This window comes from Corapipo altera, unplaced genomic scaffold (assembly GCF_003945725.1).
Source record: "Corapipo altera isolate COAL_440 unplaced genomic scaffold, ASM394572v1 49, whole genome shotgun sequence".
In the NCBI taxonomy this organism is placed as follows: domain Eukaryota; kingdom Metazoa; phylum Chordata; class Aves; order Passeriformes; family Pipridae; genus Corapipo; species Corapipo altera.
Window position 1 is genome coordinate 11249513 of NW_020884879.1, and position 17341 is coordinate 11266853.

General features: G+C 37.0%; 1 protein-coding gene across 3 annotated transcripts in view; it reads right to left on the bottom strand.

Moving 5' to 3' along the window:
• Positions 1–3156: 3156 nt before the first annotated feature.
• Positions 3157–17341, bottom strand: part of NSMAF (neutral sphingomyelinase activation associated factor) — a 40131-nt gene continuing 25946 nt past the window's right edge. The window contains exons 18-31 of one of the 3 annotated variants that reach the window (XM_027638490.1): positions 16161–16281; positions 15752–15883; positions 13844–13886; positions 13238–13401; positions 11675–11783; positions 10644–10702; positions 10158–10225; positions 8459–8526; positions 8107–8230; positions 7292–7375; positions 6111–6261; positions 5627–5729; positions 4520–4641; positions 3157–3529 (exon numbers count right to left, since the gene is read on the bottom strand). In XM_027638490.1, coding sequence (XP_027494291.1) covers positions 3435–3529; positions 4520–4641; positions 5627–5729; positions 6111–6261; positions 7292–7375; positions 8107–8230; positions 8459–8526; positions 10158–10225; positions 10644–10702; positions 11675–11783; positions 13238–13401; positions 13844–13886; positions 15752–15883; positions 16161–16281 — 1443 coding nt within the window. In that variant the 3' untranslated portion in view covers positions 3157–3434. Of the gene's footprint in view, positions 3530–4519; positions 4696–5626; positions 5730–6110; positions 6262–7291; positions 7376–8106; positions 8231–8458; positions 8527–10157; positions 10226–10643; positions 10703–11674; positions 11784–13237; positions 13402–13843; positions 13887–15751; positions 15884–16160; positions 16282–17341 lie in introns of those variants that run through there. The other 2 variants (XM_027638491.1, XM_027638492.1) reach the window with 2 other exon arrangements.

Below are 17341 nucleotides of genomic sequence, written 5' to 3' on the forward strand. Positions count from 1 at the left end.
ATTTTTAATTTTTTTTTTCCCTTCACTTTGTAAACCATCTTTTGCAATCCACAAGTTTTCTTAGCTTTTGCCCTTCTGATTCTCTTGCCCATCCTGCTGTGGGCAGGGTGAGGGGGGAAACTCTGTAGTGGCTCAGCTGCTTGTTGGGGTCAAGCCACCACAGCAGGTCATAGGCATATTCAGCTGAAACTTTAAAGTTCAGTGATCTGAAGTTAAATACCAGTTGTAGTGATTTTTCTTTTTTATTTTTGTTTTCTCTCCTGTTATGTTCCAGGTTTCAGCTATGAAATTTAGGATTACTGAACTTTGGTCTTCCTCATAGTGGGCAGTAGCCCAAAGCATCAAACTTCAGTTTAGTATAGGTATTATTTGTTCTAAGATGGATTTGGGGAATCAGTTCGACTGTTCATTCAGAACTGGTCTGGATCCAGATTTGGTCTGGGAAGGGTGGTATCTTAATTATTTACTTGCTTGTCCATTTAATGGAGAATACTTCAAAAGATGTTTATAAGAGGTCACATCAAGAAGGGAAACAGTTCAGAGATTGGCAGTCTGCAATAAAAGGAGTCTCATCTGCCAGTCCATTATTAGCATGTGTAGCTAATTGCAGCTTTTCCAGTTTGTAGGAAAAGCAGTGATGGGGGAAGGCTTAGGGTTGTGGATCTGAGCCACAGACCTGCTCTTTCTGGGGTGACTGAAGTTTAGCAGTGGAGGCTCAGCTCTGCCTGTCACGAAAAGCCTTAGTGTGTAGATTCCTGTTTCTCAAATTAATTTCTTAGTTATGGTAACCAAGAGAAAACCATCACACCACTTCAGGCTCTAGTGGTGATCAAATTCATCCTGGGAGTAATTTTAATTGGACTGTTTGGTTACTAAATTATGTCTCTGGAACCACTTTGGCAAGTATGCACTGGCAGTAATTGCCGACTTCATCTAACATAGGTATAATTCAGGCTCATGGGCACAGGACTTGTGGCCTGTAGCAGTCAGCTCTAAGGGCCGTGGCTTAGCTATGAAATCCTAGGAGAAATCCCAAACCAACATACTGAAATGCTGATCAGTTTTTACTTAGGATCAGATGAGGCAGCAGAGGCCAGTTCTATACCTAAAGCAGGTCGATCAGTGGGGTTTGGCCACCTGAACTCCTTACTAAAAACAAATCTGCCTAAAACTAAAAGTAAAAAAAGTAAACAGAGACAAAAACATGTTGGGGGAACATAAGAAAACAATACTCATCTTTTTGTTATCAAACAGCTGTAACTAAGGGGGAGATCTACTGGAAATAACAAATAGGTAGAACTTCAGTACAAGTACTTAGTGTTTTCCTTCCAGCTATAGCATGTAGCAACCAGAAGTGAAGAATAATCAAAAAGCTCCTGTTTTAAGGCAGAAATTACCTAGCATTGAAGAGTAGCTTATGGTTAAATGTATATACATAGATTAATTTGAGCTAAGCTCCGAGAAAATCGTGATCTATATGTAGTTCCTTGCACACATGATTTGTAAAAAAAAAAAAAAAAAAAATCCCCAACACAACATACTAACATAGTAACGGGTTTAACTTGATTTTTCCCCCCTCTTTAAAAGCTATGGCTGCTTTAAGCAATGAAGAAGCTGGCTGATAGCTGTTTTGTGAGCATGCTTTCCAGCAGAAAGTAAACCTCAGATGCACTCAAGAGCTATGCACGGCCTGCATCCATATTTAATCAAAAGAAAGTTAAGGGTGTATTCTCTCTGAGGTAGTTTAAGTTGAAACTGAGGGGTCACATCTTCAGGGTCGTTTTCCTCTGGTTTAGCTCAGCAGGAGGACCCCTAGTGAGAAAGGACAATCCGCCAACGTGTTTTCAGGCAAGTGTAGAAAAATCACATTCTATCTTTGCCTACACACAGATATTTTTGGGAAATAAATAAATTGAAAGGTGAAGAAACTGTGCAGACACCAAACATTCTCCTGCAAGATTAAGACTGGTACCAGCAGGAACGTGTGATACGGCTTATTCTTTTGCCCCATGTGCCTTCCCCACACACACTCCTTGATTACATAAACATTCAGTTATTTGCTAAGCCAAGTGAGTAGTGCAGCTGAAATAAATACCAGTTTGGTTTAATACCACTACCTTACTGAAAAGTAAGTTCACACTCCAGCATAATAAAAGATCAGGGAGTGAGAGAACAGCCCTTAACCATAGGCCATTTGATTTACAATACAGCTGTGCTCTGGAATAGGCACTGGGTGTCAAACCCAAGGCAGAATATCTACAGAGAGAGGACTGAGTGAACATAATTCAGAAGAATGCTTGTCCTGGACATATGGACAACACCAACAGTGGAGAATACCAGCAGAGAAATAAATATTGATCTTGGGTCATACTCAGGCAACATTGCCACTGCAAATGCTTATTGCTGTAATAAACCATTTAAATACTATTTCAAGTCTCTCACTGCAGAAAAGCTCCTGACAGGAAATGATACACTGGAAAATAATCCTTGTGCAACACTGCTTTGTCCCTGGGTTAAGAGAGTAACCCAGAATAAATCAGGGTAAGCCCAGGAGCTGTAGCTCTTTTAAATGCTGTATTTAAATTCTGTCTCAAAGGTGATTTGAATTGAAAGTGGTTGAGAACACTAAACAAAACATGAAAATGCTGGATTACTAAGAGAAAGATAGTAATACAAGTGATGAAAGGCAATAGTAACAGAGCATAAAAGACTAATTTAAGGCACAGGATTAGGGGAATACTTATATCAACACATGTATCTGTAACTGTTCTCTGTTAGGCAATCAGTTTTATGTTTGTCTTTCTTTCAGCCCAATACATTAGTGCTATTTTTCAGTAGGAAAAAGCAATATAGAACACCTTCTTATTCTGCTCTATGCCTTTGCAAATAGCCACAGCTGAAGGCTATCTAGCAGACCAGACTGACCACTGCTCAGAACAGCAGCTGCCTTGGTGTTCCAGGCAGTATTTGCAATCACATGCATGTTCACTAAGAAGGAAGGTTGACTGTAACACTAGAGGTACATGTATTATGTCATGAGACACGACACGAAGCTGCAGACGTCCTAAAAGGCTCAAATTAAGAATCAAATGCTTCTTCTTTCAAACCAGTTCAAACAGCAAGCCATGATGCATTCCATGTAAAGCAAACAATGACTGCAAGTTAAGAGCTCTTTAATTACAGAAAAATAAGTCTTTAATTTCATATCAGTTATAATTTTAGACAAGCAATTTCAGTATGATAGTCCATGAAAAACAAATGCATACGCTATGGAAGTTAAGAGCTCTCAGCGAAGTCACCATAACAGAAAGTTGTAGTTGAACAAAGCTTCCTATCTGGTTGAACTTCAGCAACCATCATTGCACACAGTTAAGTTCCTTTAAAAGGTTTTGTTTAAAATTAGAGTTCCTTTAAACAGCTGGAGGGAAAGGCACTTAGTATTGCAGTTTCCAGAACATGATTTGTTTGTCTTCCCCTCCTGTAATTACACTGTTGCACTGTTCATTCATCCACATGGATGTTACAGCACCTGGGAAAAAAATCCAAACAACAAACAAGTAAATCCAAATGCAAATAGGTGTGATACTCAAGAAGACAGAATAGATCTTCTTAAGAGAGTTGATCTTTGTCTGGTCATCAGTCTGGATTACACTAACACCATGTATGCTAAGAAGAATTTTAGTATGCATCTAGGTGGCTTGCTCCTATTCACAGTAATGATCTCACACTCCATTGCCTCAGCTGACTTTGTGTACTAGAGAGACAACATCAGCTGCAGTGAGGAATGCAGGGGGCTCACTAGGAAAAGAATTCCTGGTGAAAGTGAGCTTTTTCGCTCTGCCATTAGGACTTCTCATGTTAGAAGTGTATTCACATCTTGTACCATATGCCTAGAAGCCCACTTTCAAAGAATCCCCAGCTACAGAATGATCTCTACACAGGTCAAGTTCCAGAGTACACGCTTACAGTGGGGAAGTTTGAAACAACTGTTCTTAGTCAAATAGCCTTAAAAACCAAACAAAATAAAAGTGAGAAGTTTTTCTCCTTCAAACAGCTAATGGTTGCTAATGTAGTAAGACTATACAGATACATTTGATCAGCCCAGAAATCCCCATCTAAAACTATTTCTCTAGTGAACTTTACTTAATTTGTTGTTAGACTCAGTCTGGATAGACTGTGACAAAAGATACAGTACAGTCTATACTATGCTTTGACGGCTATGAGGTAGAAAAATGTTGAATTTGAGATGTTGTGTGAATTAGAAAAACTGGAAGTAATTTCCCTCTTCCCAGTATGGTAAACAGCAATATTCCTCCATTGTTATTAGATTTTCTAGGAGGCTTATATGGACCTACTTTTAGTTCTGGTGTTCCGGGTAACCCTAACATCAGGAACAGCCCACTGACTGAGCAGATGGCTCTCAAAATTTTTCAATTATCATTCAGTTAATATTCGATTAACAGAGCTGAAAAACAGGAATCTTCCATTAATTTTGAGAATAAGAATAGTTCAGGCATACCTGTATGTCCTTTGATTCTTTCAGTAACTTTTCCTCCAAGAAGGTCCCAAATCAGTAATTCACCAGACTGAGCTCCCGATAAGATGGTGTTTCCATCCCATTTGAAGCATCTGCAAGTCATTCTGAAATCAGTTCATTGTCAAGCTTTTGTATAATGATAGCCAAACATTTCCAAACTAAGTCAAAAAAGAATTGAAAATAGAGGTACAAAATCAAAGGATACTCTACCCTTTAAAACAGTCTTTCTTGAAACATTATTCCCAAATTATTTTGAAGTGTCATGACCCGAACTTGCTTCTCTGAGTGCCCTAGATCCAGCCAGACCTTCTCCCCACCAAAGGATGAAACATCTTTCCATAACAGAAGACCCAGTCAGCTACATATATGTATGATATCTCAGTACTCTCATGAGCCACCACTTTCACTTCTGCCACTTCATATTCCTGAAACACTCACTTGAACTGCAAAGATGACTTTCAGGTAAATAACTAATGAAATATATATGCATATGCACATATATATTTTATGTATACCCACAAAAAAAAAGTGAACAAGTGTATTCCATGTATGGCTGCTATATTTTTACTCTGGTAACTGAGGAAGCATTCCATATGTTTACCTGATAGAACATAAATAACTGTATGCTTTTCAGTTTGTGGAAAAAAATGATCAGTCTTTAAATGTAACAGCCTAACTTTCCTTAAGAGTATTGAAATAAAAAGGAAAAATTAAAAAAATAAATCAGTATTAGTGACAGATATGATTTAAATAAGAGAACTGTCTCCTTGCTAGACACTTCCATAGTTCAGCTGCTGTAAGAGCTGGTTAGCTACAGCTGTCATCATTTTTTTATGGACCTTAATGTTATTGTTGAAAAAAAAAACCAAAATAGTTATTTACTTAGATATTTGTTTGGTTTTTTTCCCCAGTTTGGAAAGCTTCATCCTAATGCACACAACATGCTAGAATGTCAGACTTTGTACTCTAAAAAGTAATCCACTAAAACAAAGTTGCTGGTATTAGTGCTCTTTCCACTCTGCTATCACCATCTCCACGGTTAGCAAAGTTGGCTTTGCAGCTTTGTCACATGCATGTTTTCAGCATTACCTCTGTGGCTCATCAGTAGTTACAGAAGATATAAGCATTCCAGTTTGTACATCTATTACTTTAAAACAAGAGTCCTCTCCTGTGCTGAGTAGATGTCTGCTGTCTGTACAAAAGAAGAAAGCAAACGAACCAAAAAAAAGCATGTTTAGATATTCAGTTCTTGTTACTAAAGCAGTCTGTGATACAGCGTGTTGGATGTGACATTGCCTGACCTACTTGTCTCTAAATAATTTATTGCAAATTAAGTCTCCAAGCAAGCAATGATAAACAAGACTCGTTTAGAGTCTAGACCACTGGTCTAGAGCCTAGCACAGCCTTGTGTACGATTATATTGTTTATAATGGAGATGTGTGGCAATCCAAAACATCTCACCATCCCGCTTAAAGTAGTGATTCCAGTAACATGAGTATGTTGCATGGTATCAGGAATAAGATTCCCTTAGAAATTGCCAAAGGTGCATATTAAAATCTGAAATCCAACGTACCAGGACTAAAAGCAGCATCAAACACAGTCCCAGAATGACATGGCAACTGGTGTAACACTGTTGCTGTAGTAACATCCCAAACACTAATGGTACCGTCTTTGGTTCCAGATGCCAATATAGTATTTGCAGCATTAAGGTCGATTGTATTTACCTAGAAAGTTAAACATTCCATGATTTTCCTATTCTTTCATGTCAGCCATCTTGAGACAGGTTTTAAACATACACAAAACCAAGCCCATTGTCTGTAAGATGATATTTTATTTACAAAAAGCTTTTAATTTGATTCTGCAGCGTTCTTAAGTAGGTACAACTATGAAAAATCCAGACCATAAAAAGTAAAAAACAGGTTGTTTTGATGACATCTTAAAATGCTTGTGGTTTGCAGAATCAGAAATGCTAGGTGACATTTCAGATTACTTTTAGTTCCCATATTGTCCATTTAAATGTAAGACTTTACCCTTAAGGGTAAAATTCTTTACTTTTAAAAAACTTCCTACCCATCAGTTGTTTCCAATTCTCTTCAGTACAGTTCTTAAATGTTACCAGAACTGTTTCAGTATTTGCCTACGTTGTGACCTGTTAAAAAAACTATTAAGAAGGTTTAGAACACAGTAATTCTAAATATCTTACTAGATTGATGTTAGAGGCTATAAACAAAGTGTGCAGTTACACATTTATGATTCACTGCACACAATATGTATTTATAGTGAAATTCACTAAGATATTTTATAGTATGGTAAACAACTCAAAGGAATTTTTTCGTTTGCTTGCCTTACATTAAGGGGCAGCTGTAGCAATCAAAATATCTGAAAAAGATCAGTCTGCTTCCAAAACCAAAGAAGCAAACAAAAAAAACCAAACCCAAACCTCCCTGCCCCCATAGGGACATACAAGCTGAGCAAGGCAAATTAAGAAATCTCTGTTTATACAAAGGAATTTAAACCTCTGTTGCTTCAATCCCCTGAAGAGGACCTTTCAACTCAGGAAGCAGGGGACACAGGTACACGACACATCAGACAAAGAAAACCCCAAAATGAAACAAAAAGCCCCTAAACCTATTTCCCAAAACATGCCTTCTTAGCCCCCTAACCCAATCCTTGTGCTTTACCACTAGATCATGATTTTGATTTTAAACGAGCAATTAATTTTCTTATTCCAAGTTAGAATATCAACATACTTACACTAACATCATGCTCTAACTCTGCAAGCAGTTCAAAGTGGTGTTTTTTATTGCTCAAGGTCGCTCCAGGAACACAATGCCACACCTACAACACAGATAGTTAGGTTTGCTCAAGGAAGCATTGTTATAACCCCTGATGAGTTTCCTCTGAATTCTCAGGATACAAGGAGGACTTGTGCTCACTGTGGGCCTTGCCTACGTGGCAGAACACAGCAACAAATGACACCTGAACTCATTTACCCTAAGCAGAGCCACATACTAAACATGAGCATGCTGATTCCAGATAGCCTACAGGAGCCCTCCTGTGCACGGGTATATCACTGCACTGAATGTGTACTTATCAAAAAGCCACACACAAGGCTTTGGAAAATTCTTTTCTGTCTCTAATTCCAAATTATCTTTCCACCTAATTGTAGGCATGCTCTTTAGATTAGCAAGTTTCTGGTCCCCTTAGCTGAAGAACATAAACTACAAAACTATTAAACATTTTGGAAGCCTATTCCACTCAGGAGAAAGAATCACCAGTCAAAGTCAGAAAACATTCCAGTTCCTCCAACAAATACAGTTTGCCTTCAAAACCTCTCTGTCTACAGTAAGTTAGAATGAACAGATTTTCTTGAAAAGTAACATTTAGCTTTGAAACAGTTGAGATAAAACTAAATGAAGAAGATATTCTAGAAATAAACTTATTATGATACTAGCTAAGTTATTATTCTAGTACAGCAGGTATATCCACCCCAAAGCATTTGGCTGGCTGCATTTTATAAAGTGCTAGCTATAAATAGTTATGGAAGTGTAACAAACCCATCTACAAACCTTCACAGTGGAATCCCAAGATGCAGAATATAAACGCCCATCACACCAACGGATCTTACTGACTGCATCATCATGTCCCATTAGGATGTCTTGCTGTCTTCCAAAGGCAACTGAATAAAAATATCTAACAGGAAAAGGTTATAAAATCATTCCCACCTTCATAAAAATTTTTTTTTTCCCCTAAGTAAAGTAACTTTGCTTCTGTAGTTTCTAACAGAAAGCCAGTGGAAAAAAATAGAAAATAGACACTGTGTTTTAACAATGAATTTCTATTTCATTATCTAAACCCACAAACATAACAACCAAGACACTCCATGCAATTCAATAAAGTCAATAGGAAGTAAATACACACATATGATTGTCCCATGAAGAACTTATGACAGTAGTATCTCCTGGTAAGATTAGACAAGATGACAAAGCCTGTAAGAAAAAGAAAGAAGCAGTGTTCAGTTTCTTACCCCAAATACAAAAGAAGTGCACAAACATGCTTTTGGAGAATAAGAAGCATTTTAATCTTCTATAAACATAACATGCAAGTGTTATATGAACACTAATCAAGAAAAACCTTGGACTTTGGACACTGAACAGAAAGAATATTTAATTTCTGCTAAATAAATGTAGCACTGAAGTTCAGAAATACATGCAGAACTGATGGACCTTCTTTTCAAATGCTGGTGTTTTGAGGACATGGTATGTAATTCCTCATTCAGGAGAAATTGGGTCAGCTCTTCATCTTGTAAGCTGCTGTCAATTCTAGATGCAAACAACTGACAGAAACCAAAAATGAAGGTTTCTTTTGATGTTTGCTGTCCTTCACAGCTGCTTATCAGCCCAGCTCTTTCAACGAACAAACGTAAGTACCTAATTCCTAATACTCTCAAAAAGAAACTATTTACAGACACCTGCTCAGTTACATTACCATCACTGGAAACAACAAGGCAAAAAAAAACCACCACCAATCAGATCAGTGCTTCTACTAGTATCATTACTGGTCATATTTTAGATCTGTTTGAAAAACAGCAAGCTGCTGGACTGTAAAGACTGTTTCTTCTAGCATTGCTGCAACAGATCAGCACTAAAACTATAGAGAGGAGAAGAATAAAAGAGTGTACAAGGCCTCCTCATGAAAAACAGACTTTTGGCTTAGGAATCGGAGCTCCCTTCTTACAGTGCCAAGAAACAATGTTCCTAAGTTTCCCTTTGCTAAACATTAGGAATTGCTGTATCGAGATTCACCTGCTACAATGTCCCATGGCAGACCACAGGGTCTCGATCCTGCAACTTACTTGGTGACCAGTTAGCGCATGCTATGGCTTCTGTTTGGGCATCCTATTCGCTGTTCTTGTTTACCCTAGAGATGATGGTACAGAGAAAGCTATCCATTTAAGTGTCTTGCTGCAATCAAAGACTGAACACGACAACTGGGAGTGTATCTTTATGACCCAGGTCTGGCCACAGTGCTCAAGCACAGGAAAAAAAAAAAATCAAATTCAAAATGTCTTTCCAAGCTCTGTTTTAGGAGCAGAGGGTTGTTCAGAGGTTGCTGAGATCGCTGCTCATTGAAGAAGCATGGCTCAAATTCACCCAGCATAGATTCCACTCCTTGTGCTTGGTTTTCCTCTCCCAGCTGACTGACATCCTTCAAACACTTGAGTGCAGTAAGGCAATGTGAGCACATGGGAGAAATCTAAGCTTTGTAATTCTGGTCCCAGTGGCAGCTCAAGGTTGCTCAGGAAGACTAGTCTCTGCTCATGCCAGACCAGCTTTGTCTACCACAAGCGCTTCCCCTGGATAGCAGGCCAACTCAGAACAGAGCTAGTGCAGAAGTAAAGTGAAACCATTTAATGCTCCTTCCCCAGGTTTGCAGAATGTGCTTTGTCTCTCTGGTGGCCTGACAGAGTTTCGATTCACTCTGCTAAATTATTCACACACAGCACAATTTGAGTAGGCAGGGGAAAGAAAAGAAGCACTGATGTATGCTAAGAGCCATCTCTCTGAGCAGCTTTCAGAAGATTCCCAATGATCTTGGTTTTATTCTGATAGCAACTTACCATGTTTGAAAAAGACACACTTCTCTGGATAGTTTTTGATTCTTTGGAAAACATCTTCAAAGTTGAATCTGGGGAAGATGGACAAAATAGAAGATAAAAGTACTATTTTATATTAGAGAGGATAATAATTTTGCTCTTGGCTGAATATTCAAATACCTTACTGTGAAAAGCAAATATAGGTTTCTCATAGTCTGAGAAACTTTGTGACTTGGGCCTGGGACTACCCTGTTTTGAACCAGTTACCTGCCCATTCAACTGTAGGAGAACTCTGGTATCTAAATGGAGAAATTTCTATTATTATCTATTATTACCAACATTATCACCCCAAGCCTAGATAATATTGAAATCCTTGAGTCGAAGTCATCTGAAGGTGAACAAATTCATTTACCTGACCTATTTAATTGCAGGAATTATGTATTTAAATTTCATGCCATTTTGTTTGAAAACAAACCTGCCTTTGGTAAATACCTGTACAATAATACTTACCTTGGGATGTAGTGAAAACAGAAGACCCACTGCAAGGGACTGCTATTCCAGTAATTGCCCTGTTTAATACAAATAGGCTTGTAGGTGACTTCATATGTTTTAAAACTTAACTACCATACTATAAATAGACTACAGTTGAAATCTGTTATTTGATCTCTGTAAGAACTAAGACATTCAAGGAGATTAAAGGCACTGCAGTGGTGTGTTATCTGTCCTAGAGACAAAAATATATCTTGATACAATATGTGAAACACTAGTACAGGACCCCCATAGTGTTCTGCAAGAACTTCATCCTCATCAGAAGGGATGGTAACAATCTGGTAACAGAAGCCCTTTCTCAACTACAAATATTACCTTGTTTTATAGACATAATAATATTTTCCTAGATTGGGTTGCAATCACCAAAAAAGTAGCTGGAATCAAGGTAGAAAGAAATCCTCCTAGTAGTCTGGCCACTAGGACAAGGGATGGGGCCAAAGAAAAATCTGTTCTTTGAAATATAGCTGACACTGTTCGTTATTCAGTATTTTCAAAGTTCACCTGAAGTGGCCCTGCTGACTCTTGACTCCCTAAGAATCCATCAGAACAATAGTTTGGTACCTGGATTAACTGAAAATCTATAGCTGGAGACTTGGCAAACTGCTCACACAGCAGCAGCTTGAGGTGTACAGTAGCTGAAGTTAAGTGTTTAACCTTTCAAATCAGATAGGATGAAGAAGTTAGGTCCTCCTGGGGTTATAAAAAAAATAAATGGAAGTCTTTATCTGGCTGCTGCTTCAGGTACTGAAAGAGTAATGAACTTAGCTCTAGCTCTGCATAAGGAGCAACAACAACAACAAAATCAACCTGACAAATACCTTTTCTGGATTGATAACCCACCATATACTCAGACTCATCTTGCATAATCAAATCAGTAAGCCATCTCACAAAGAAAAGTATTTACCTGAAACCTTAACGCATTGTTCAAATTGACACACAGACCCCCACCCCAATTAAATGGAAGAATTTTGACTGAAAAGAATAGTACCTACTCTTTGTGAATTTTATATTGCTCATCTAATTTTAATTTGGCAATATTGTTCCAGGCAAGTGTTATACTTTCTTCTGTCAAATCTTCAAATGATTCTTCATTTGGAGAAACTGCAATAAAATGCCATGACAAAGTTTCATCACAAATAGAAAATAAAGACAGATTTCAAATACCTAGGTAGCTGAAGTTGCAGACATAAATATGAAAGTACAGAAATAATACAGAGCTCCAGGAATAAGACCTTTAGGCTAATGTGGAGAGTGACAAGATCAATAGCTTATTTCCAAATCTCTTCCTTAATTTCCATAGGCTTACACAGTCAAAAATAGGATTTTTCTCCCTGAACCAGGGCTTTTAAACTGCAGACTTTACAGAACATAATTCCAAAATGGAAAACAAACAAAATAGAAAAACCAAAAACTTTTTGGCAAAGATGTTTTGGAGCCTTTGAAATGCCAAGAGCTTTCCAAATGTAAAAATACTAGAAAAGCAATTTATTGCTACAATAAAGTATATGCTTTTGTTATTCTATTGCACTCTGTTTTGAATGTCACAACTTCATTTCACTGCACTGTTACAAAAGGAGTGAAAAATGCAACAAAATTGAGATAATTAGATGTCAATTACTATAAAAAGGTCAAACCCAAGAGGAACTGTTCACCTGTGAATTAATGACTTAGGCAGCATACCACCACATCTATTTCACACATATGACCATTATCATCACATACAACTTTCAAAGCCACTCTTGCCATCTGGATGCTACAGGTTGCCACACTAAGTAGCACTCATCTTCATTCCTCTGCTTAAAAATGAAGGCCATCAAATGGTAGGTGAATTGAAGACAACTAAATGAGAAAAACCTTTCCAAGTGATACCTGGGCTGAAGATTCAGTCCAATTTATAGTTAGATCACTGTACATATGATGAGGACAATAGCATCTTAGTTTCAGAGAAGTGGTGTAAATTCTGCCTTGAACAGAAGTCTGTGAAGGCATTACATATCCTTTTCTTGAAATTATTTAATCAACTTTGTCCCTTTGTATTTAGGGGGGGGAAAAAGAGTACTTTCCTTGCATATTTTCATCCAGGTCATGGAAAAGGGAAAAAATTCAGACGCTTAATTTAGCTATTAGGGGTTACTTTGATCAAGCCAAATGATCAACCCAAAGAACATCCCTGTTAAAAACCTGAACAAATCTTTACACCATCTACAATGCAGATACAGTCACTGAAACTGTTGTCATATCAGCTTGAATTTGAAGTGTTGTGAAAGGCCAGGAATGACAGCCCTCCCACAGCTTCAGAAGCAGAGGCTGAACAGTCCCAGAGGAAATCACTGGAACAGGAGGCAAAATGCAGGACAAAGCAGGATGACACCTTTTCAAATTTGAAACTGGTCTTGTCCATTTTTCTTTAACATTTAGTTCATGGATTTAATTTGAGTTGGCTTACAGAGAATGGAACCAAGAGAGTTGAATAATGAGATCCTGGGGGAGAAAGATACAGAACTACTCAAAGTTACAAATCCTTTACATCATCAGTTTGTCTGTTAAACATTTACCTGGAGACTCAGTTATGGAAACGCTGTGACTCGATGTTCGAGACAAGCTTTTCAACCTTGGTATTATCCTTTGAGGATGAGGGGTTGTAAACAACTGCTTTGGCGTCTGTCCAAACTCCAAAATTTGTGTCAGCAGAGCTACTTTTTCATTGGGGTCCATAATACTTTATAAAACAAGATATATAATTAAACCAAGGAGGCGAGTACTTTTTTTCCCTTCCCGTTCCCCAAAAGCAAGGGCCTGCATGTGCAGTTACCATAGCACTATAGGCCATCACAAATTCTTACAGAACTGATTTACTACAGATTTGACAGACAGTCATATGATAGCTGCATCATTTTATTTATAAACAATGGCAATATGCTCATCAATTGAAAAAGTGAAGCAATTTCAAAAAGCTGGACTGAAGAAATGTTCAAGTAACAATTTTCCAAGACATGCTAAAACTGAGAACATGATGCTGGTTCTCTGCATATTTGGGAGCATGAAAGAATAACTACACCATTCATGTACAGAGCCCTTTTACAGCTGGCAGAGAACTTGCAGAGATACTGAAAAACTCAACTAACTGCTTTAACAAAAACATTCAGATTCTTGATAATTACCTGTTTAAATCCACTCCTCCTTCATAAGTTAATGGGTGAAACACTGGAAAAAAAAGTTTATTTGTACAATGTAGGTATACAAGGCTCATTCTGTTTGTCTTGCTATAAAACAAAGCTTTCTTTTTTACTCATCTTGGCTATATTTAAGCAACTAAGTTGTTTCAGCAGGCTATAAAGTTTGAGGTCTTACATGTTAATCCTGTTTTTTCAACCTGAAAGAAGTTTAGGATTTTTAGGAGACTCTTGGAAAGTTTCAAAAGAAATCAGTCCTTTCATAAAGGAAGGATGACTCATTTAAGCTTCATTAAATACATTCCCCCAGTTAATGCAGAAATAGATAAATAACAGTTGCATAACTGGATCTCTGGTTAGTTTTAAGACAACTAACAAAAAGTAACAAAGAATGATCAGAAAGGTCTGTGTATTCACCTTTTCATTTGCCATGACGTGAATTACTTTGGGGCCTCTCCATAAGAACATTTACTTTGACATAAGTTCATTTACACATAGATCCCTTCTGTCTCTTATCTACTCAAATGTCTGCAACTCATTATGCTAATAAAATCCACATTGCAGCAGAAGCAGCATATTATGCATAAAATGCTCTCATTTGAGAGGTAAAAATAGAGGTGCCATAACTTATATGCTGATTTACTGTATTTAAAGCCTCTGATACATTGTAATTGATGTTTACATTCACAGCATGACTGGCTGCCAAACCCTGAAATTCTAAAATATAGCCAAATCATGCTTTAAGGACATGTGGGAAAGTACACTAAAAAGAAATGAACAACAACAACAACAAAAAAAACTATCAAACAAAAAAAACCCCAACCAACCAACTGAACAAAAAAACCCAAAAAACCCAACAACAACAAAAAAACCCCACAACAACAAGAACAAAAAACCCACCACACAAACCCCCTCAACAACAACAACAAAAAACCACACACCCAAAACTAAAACAAACCCCAAAAACACCCCATCACAAAACAAGCTACACTATCTTACCCTGAAAGCAAATACTGACTACCAAATGAGGAGTTGCTTATTCCTTCTGTCTCCACCACTGTAGTAAGGTTTTCTTCCTAAACTTTTTCTGTCTTGCTAAGTGCAAATTATCTCAACATTGTCTGTTGCTTACAATCCTTCAAAAGGATCACTGCTTCTGGAGTAAACACCATAAAAATATGATCTGCTAATCTTCCCTTACTATGAGGACATTTCCTTATTGTTTAGTAACATACACAGCTAAATATCAGACTGCTGAATAAGTTAATAATTAGTATTACTATTAGGTTTAGATAAATACATCAACACAGCAATCACATAACCACATTCCCCTTTCTAAGCACCCACTGTGCCTAAACACATGTTCAGAATAAGATTGCAAACAGTGAAACTTCCCACATGCAGTAGTATATAGGTAGACAAGGACAAACCCACAAATCCTTCTTTCTCGCTCCTAAAGAGCTTTAGCCCATTAGCCCATTCTTTCCCTTGCTAGTTCTCTCAGGAGGAGGGGGAATATTGCATTGAAATTCTTACACTGCAATTGAAATGGAGGAAAGTTAAATACAAGTTTACGTGGAGACCCTGCAGACTCCCATTTAAAATAGGGAAATATTAATTCCATACTGTATTGCCACACCATGCTGTGTGAGCAATTTACAGCAATGCTATAGAATTTTCTTGCCTACCACCTTAAGTACACCCTCAAAGATGCAAATCACCATGAAGGCAATGTTATCAGATACGTCATTATTTCCAGTACTGAACAACTGCATTTCCTTTAGGGATCAAGCATTCAAAGCATAGTTATGAAAGCTCAAAACAAAACAAGCATTAGATATCTTGCTATTTACCATTCCTGTCTAATTTTGCTGTTTCCATAAAGTGTGTATTTACCATTGTGAGCTGCAACTGCTTCACTTCCTTTCTGCTTGTAGCCAAATATTATGTCAATCCATTCATGAAGATGTTCTGATACATACTGACTTTCTAAAGCCTCTTGGCTCTTCTGAAGAAAGTCATCAGGACCTGACAAAAGAAGGGTTAATTAAAGGAAAAGATAACCCACTCAGTATTGGTATCCATCTCTGTCCCTCCTCCTTCTTGAAAAGTCAACCAAACACCCCACACAAAACCTCAAAATTTTTATAAAAATTAAAAGCAACTATTAATTATGTCAATGTTTTAAAGAAAGAATTCCTTTAGAAGAAACCATAATGCACATTTTTGAGGAAGAACCAGCATTCCAGGAATCCAGATAATCTTGAATTAATGTATATAATACAAGAAGTTTGACTATTATTACCTGATGCCCAAGGTGGAAGCTCTACATCTTCAACTATCTTTCCGCCCTGCCTTTTTCCCAAGTCCAACTTCAAACTGTTTACTAGAAAACTAGGATCGTTTTCATAAAATTCTGGAATCAACTGGAAGTTAAACAAACAAACAAAAAAAGCGAGTTTTCAGATTAGCTTAGTCTTGATCACTTAAACAGAATACATTCAGTGTAAAGAAAGTGGCTCAAACTGCCACAGTTACCAAAGTTCAAAGTTCGTATGTCAAGTCCTAAAGTTAAGCACTAATTCTCCAAGTTTTACCTACAAGGTAGTTCTCTGAACTAAATTGCTAAATTCAGAGTGGCAAACATATTTTAACATGTAATGTGTGACATATAAACTCATAATATCTAAGAGTATCTTTAGAACTCTAGTTGCATAGTTACCTTCTCATTTTCAGTATTTTCAATACATCAAGTAAGAATAAAGAGAAAAATCTAGAATAAAACTAGAATTATGACAAAAGTTTCAGAGGTTAAATCAATTATTTAAATACCATCATAGCTAACCATTAACTATAGACTTTTTTTACCACTGTATTAAATAATGTTTCTTTGAGAAAGGGTTTAACAGTGCTCACTATCTGACAGTTCATTACTCTCAACATATTCTACAAGTTATAATTTCTTAAGGCAAAAAAAACTAAGATACTACTTCTAGAGTTTAATTTCTCCAGATGTAGTATTGCAATACAGCCAAATCTTTACAAGATTCCAGCAGACAATACATAAAATTACATCTTTGCACTCTGGTAATTCCCATTTATTTCCAGTAACATTCACAATGATATTTCTGCTAAACTAAAAGCCAGAAAGCAGACACAGGCAAGCAATCATGGAGTTATAGAATTGATACAGGATTACAACAGCATTCATAAAATGTAATCATCAGCCTTAAAAAAAAAAAAACCCAAAAAATAAACCAAAACAAACAAACAAACAAAAACAAAACAAAAAACAAAAAACAAAGAGAAAACAACAAGCCACAAAAAACCCCCAAAACAAACCAAAACAAAAAAACAAAACAAAAAACAAAACATAAAACAAAACAAAAAACAAAACAAAAAACAAAGAAAAACAAAACAAAAAACAAAACAAAAAACAAAAAACAAAACAAAAACAAAACAAAAAACAAAACAAAAACAAAACAA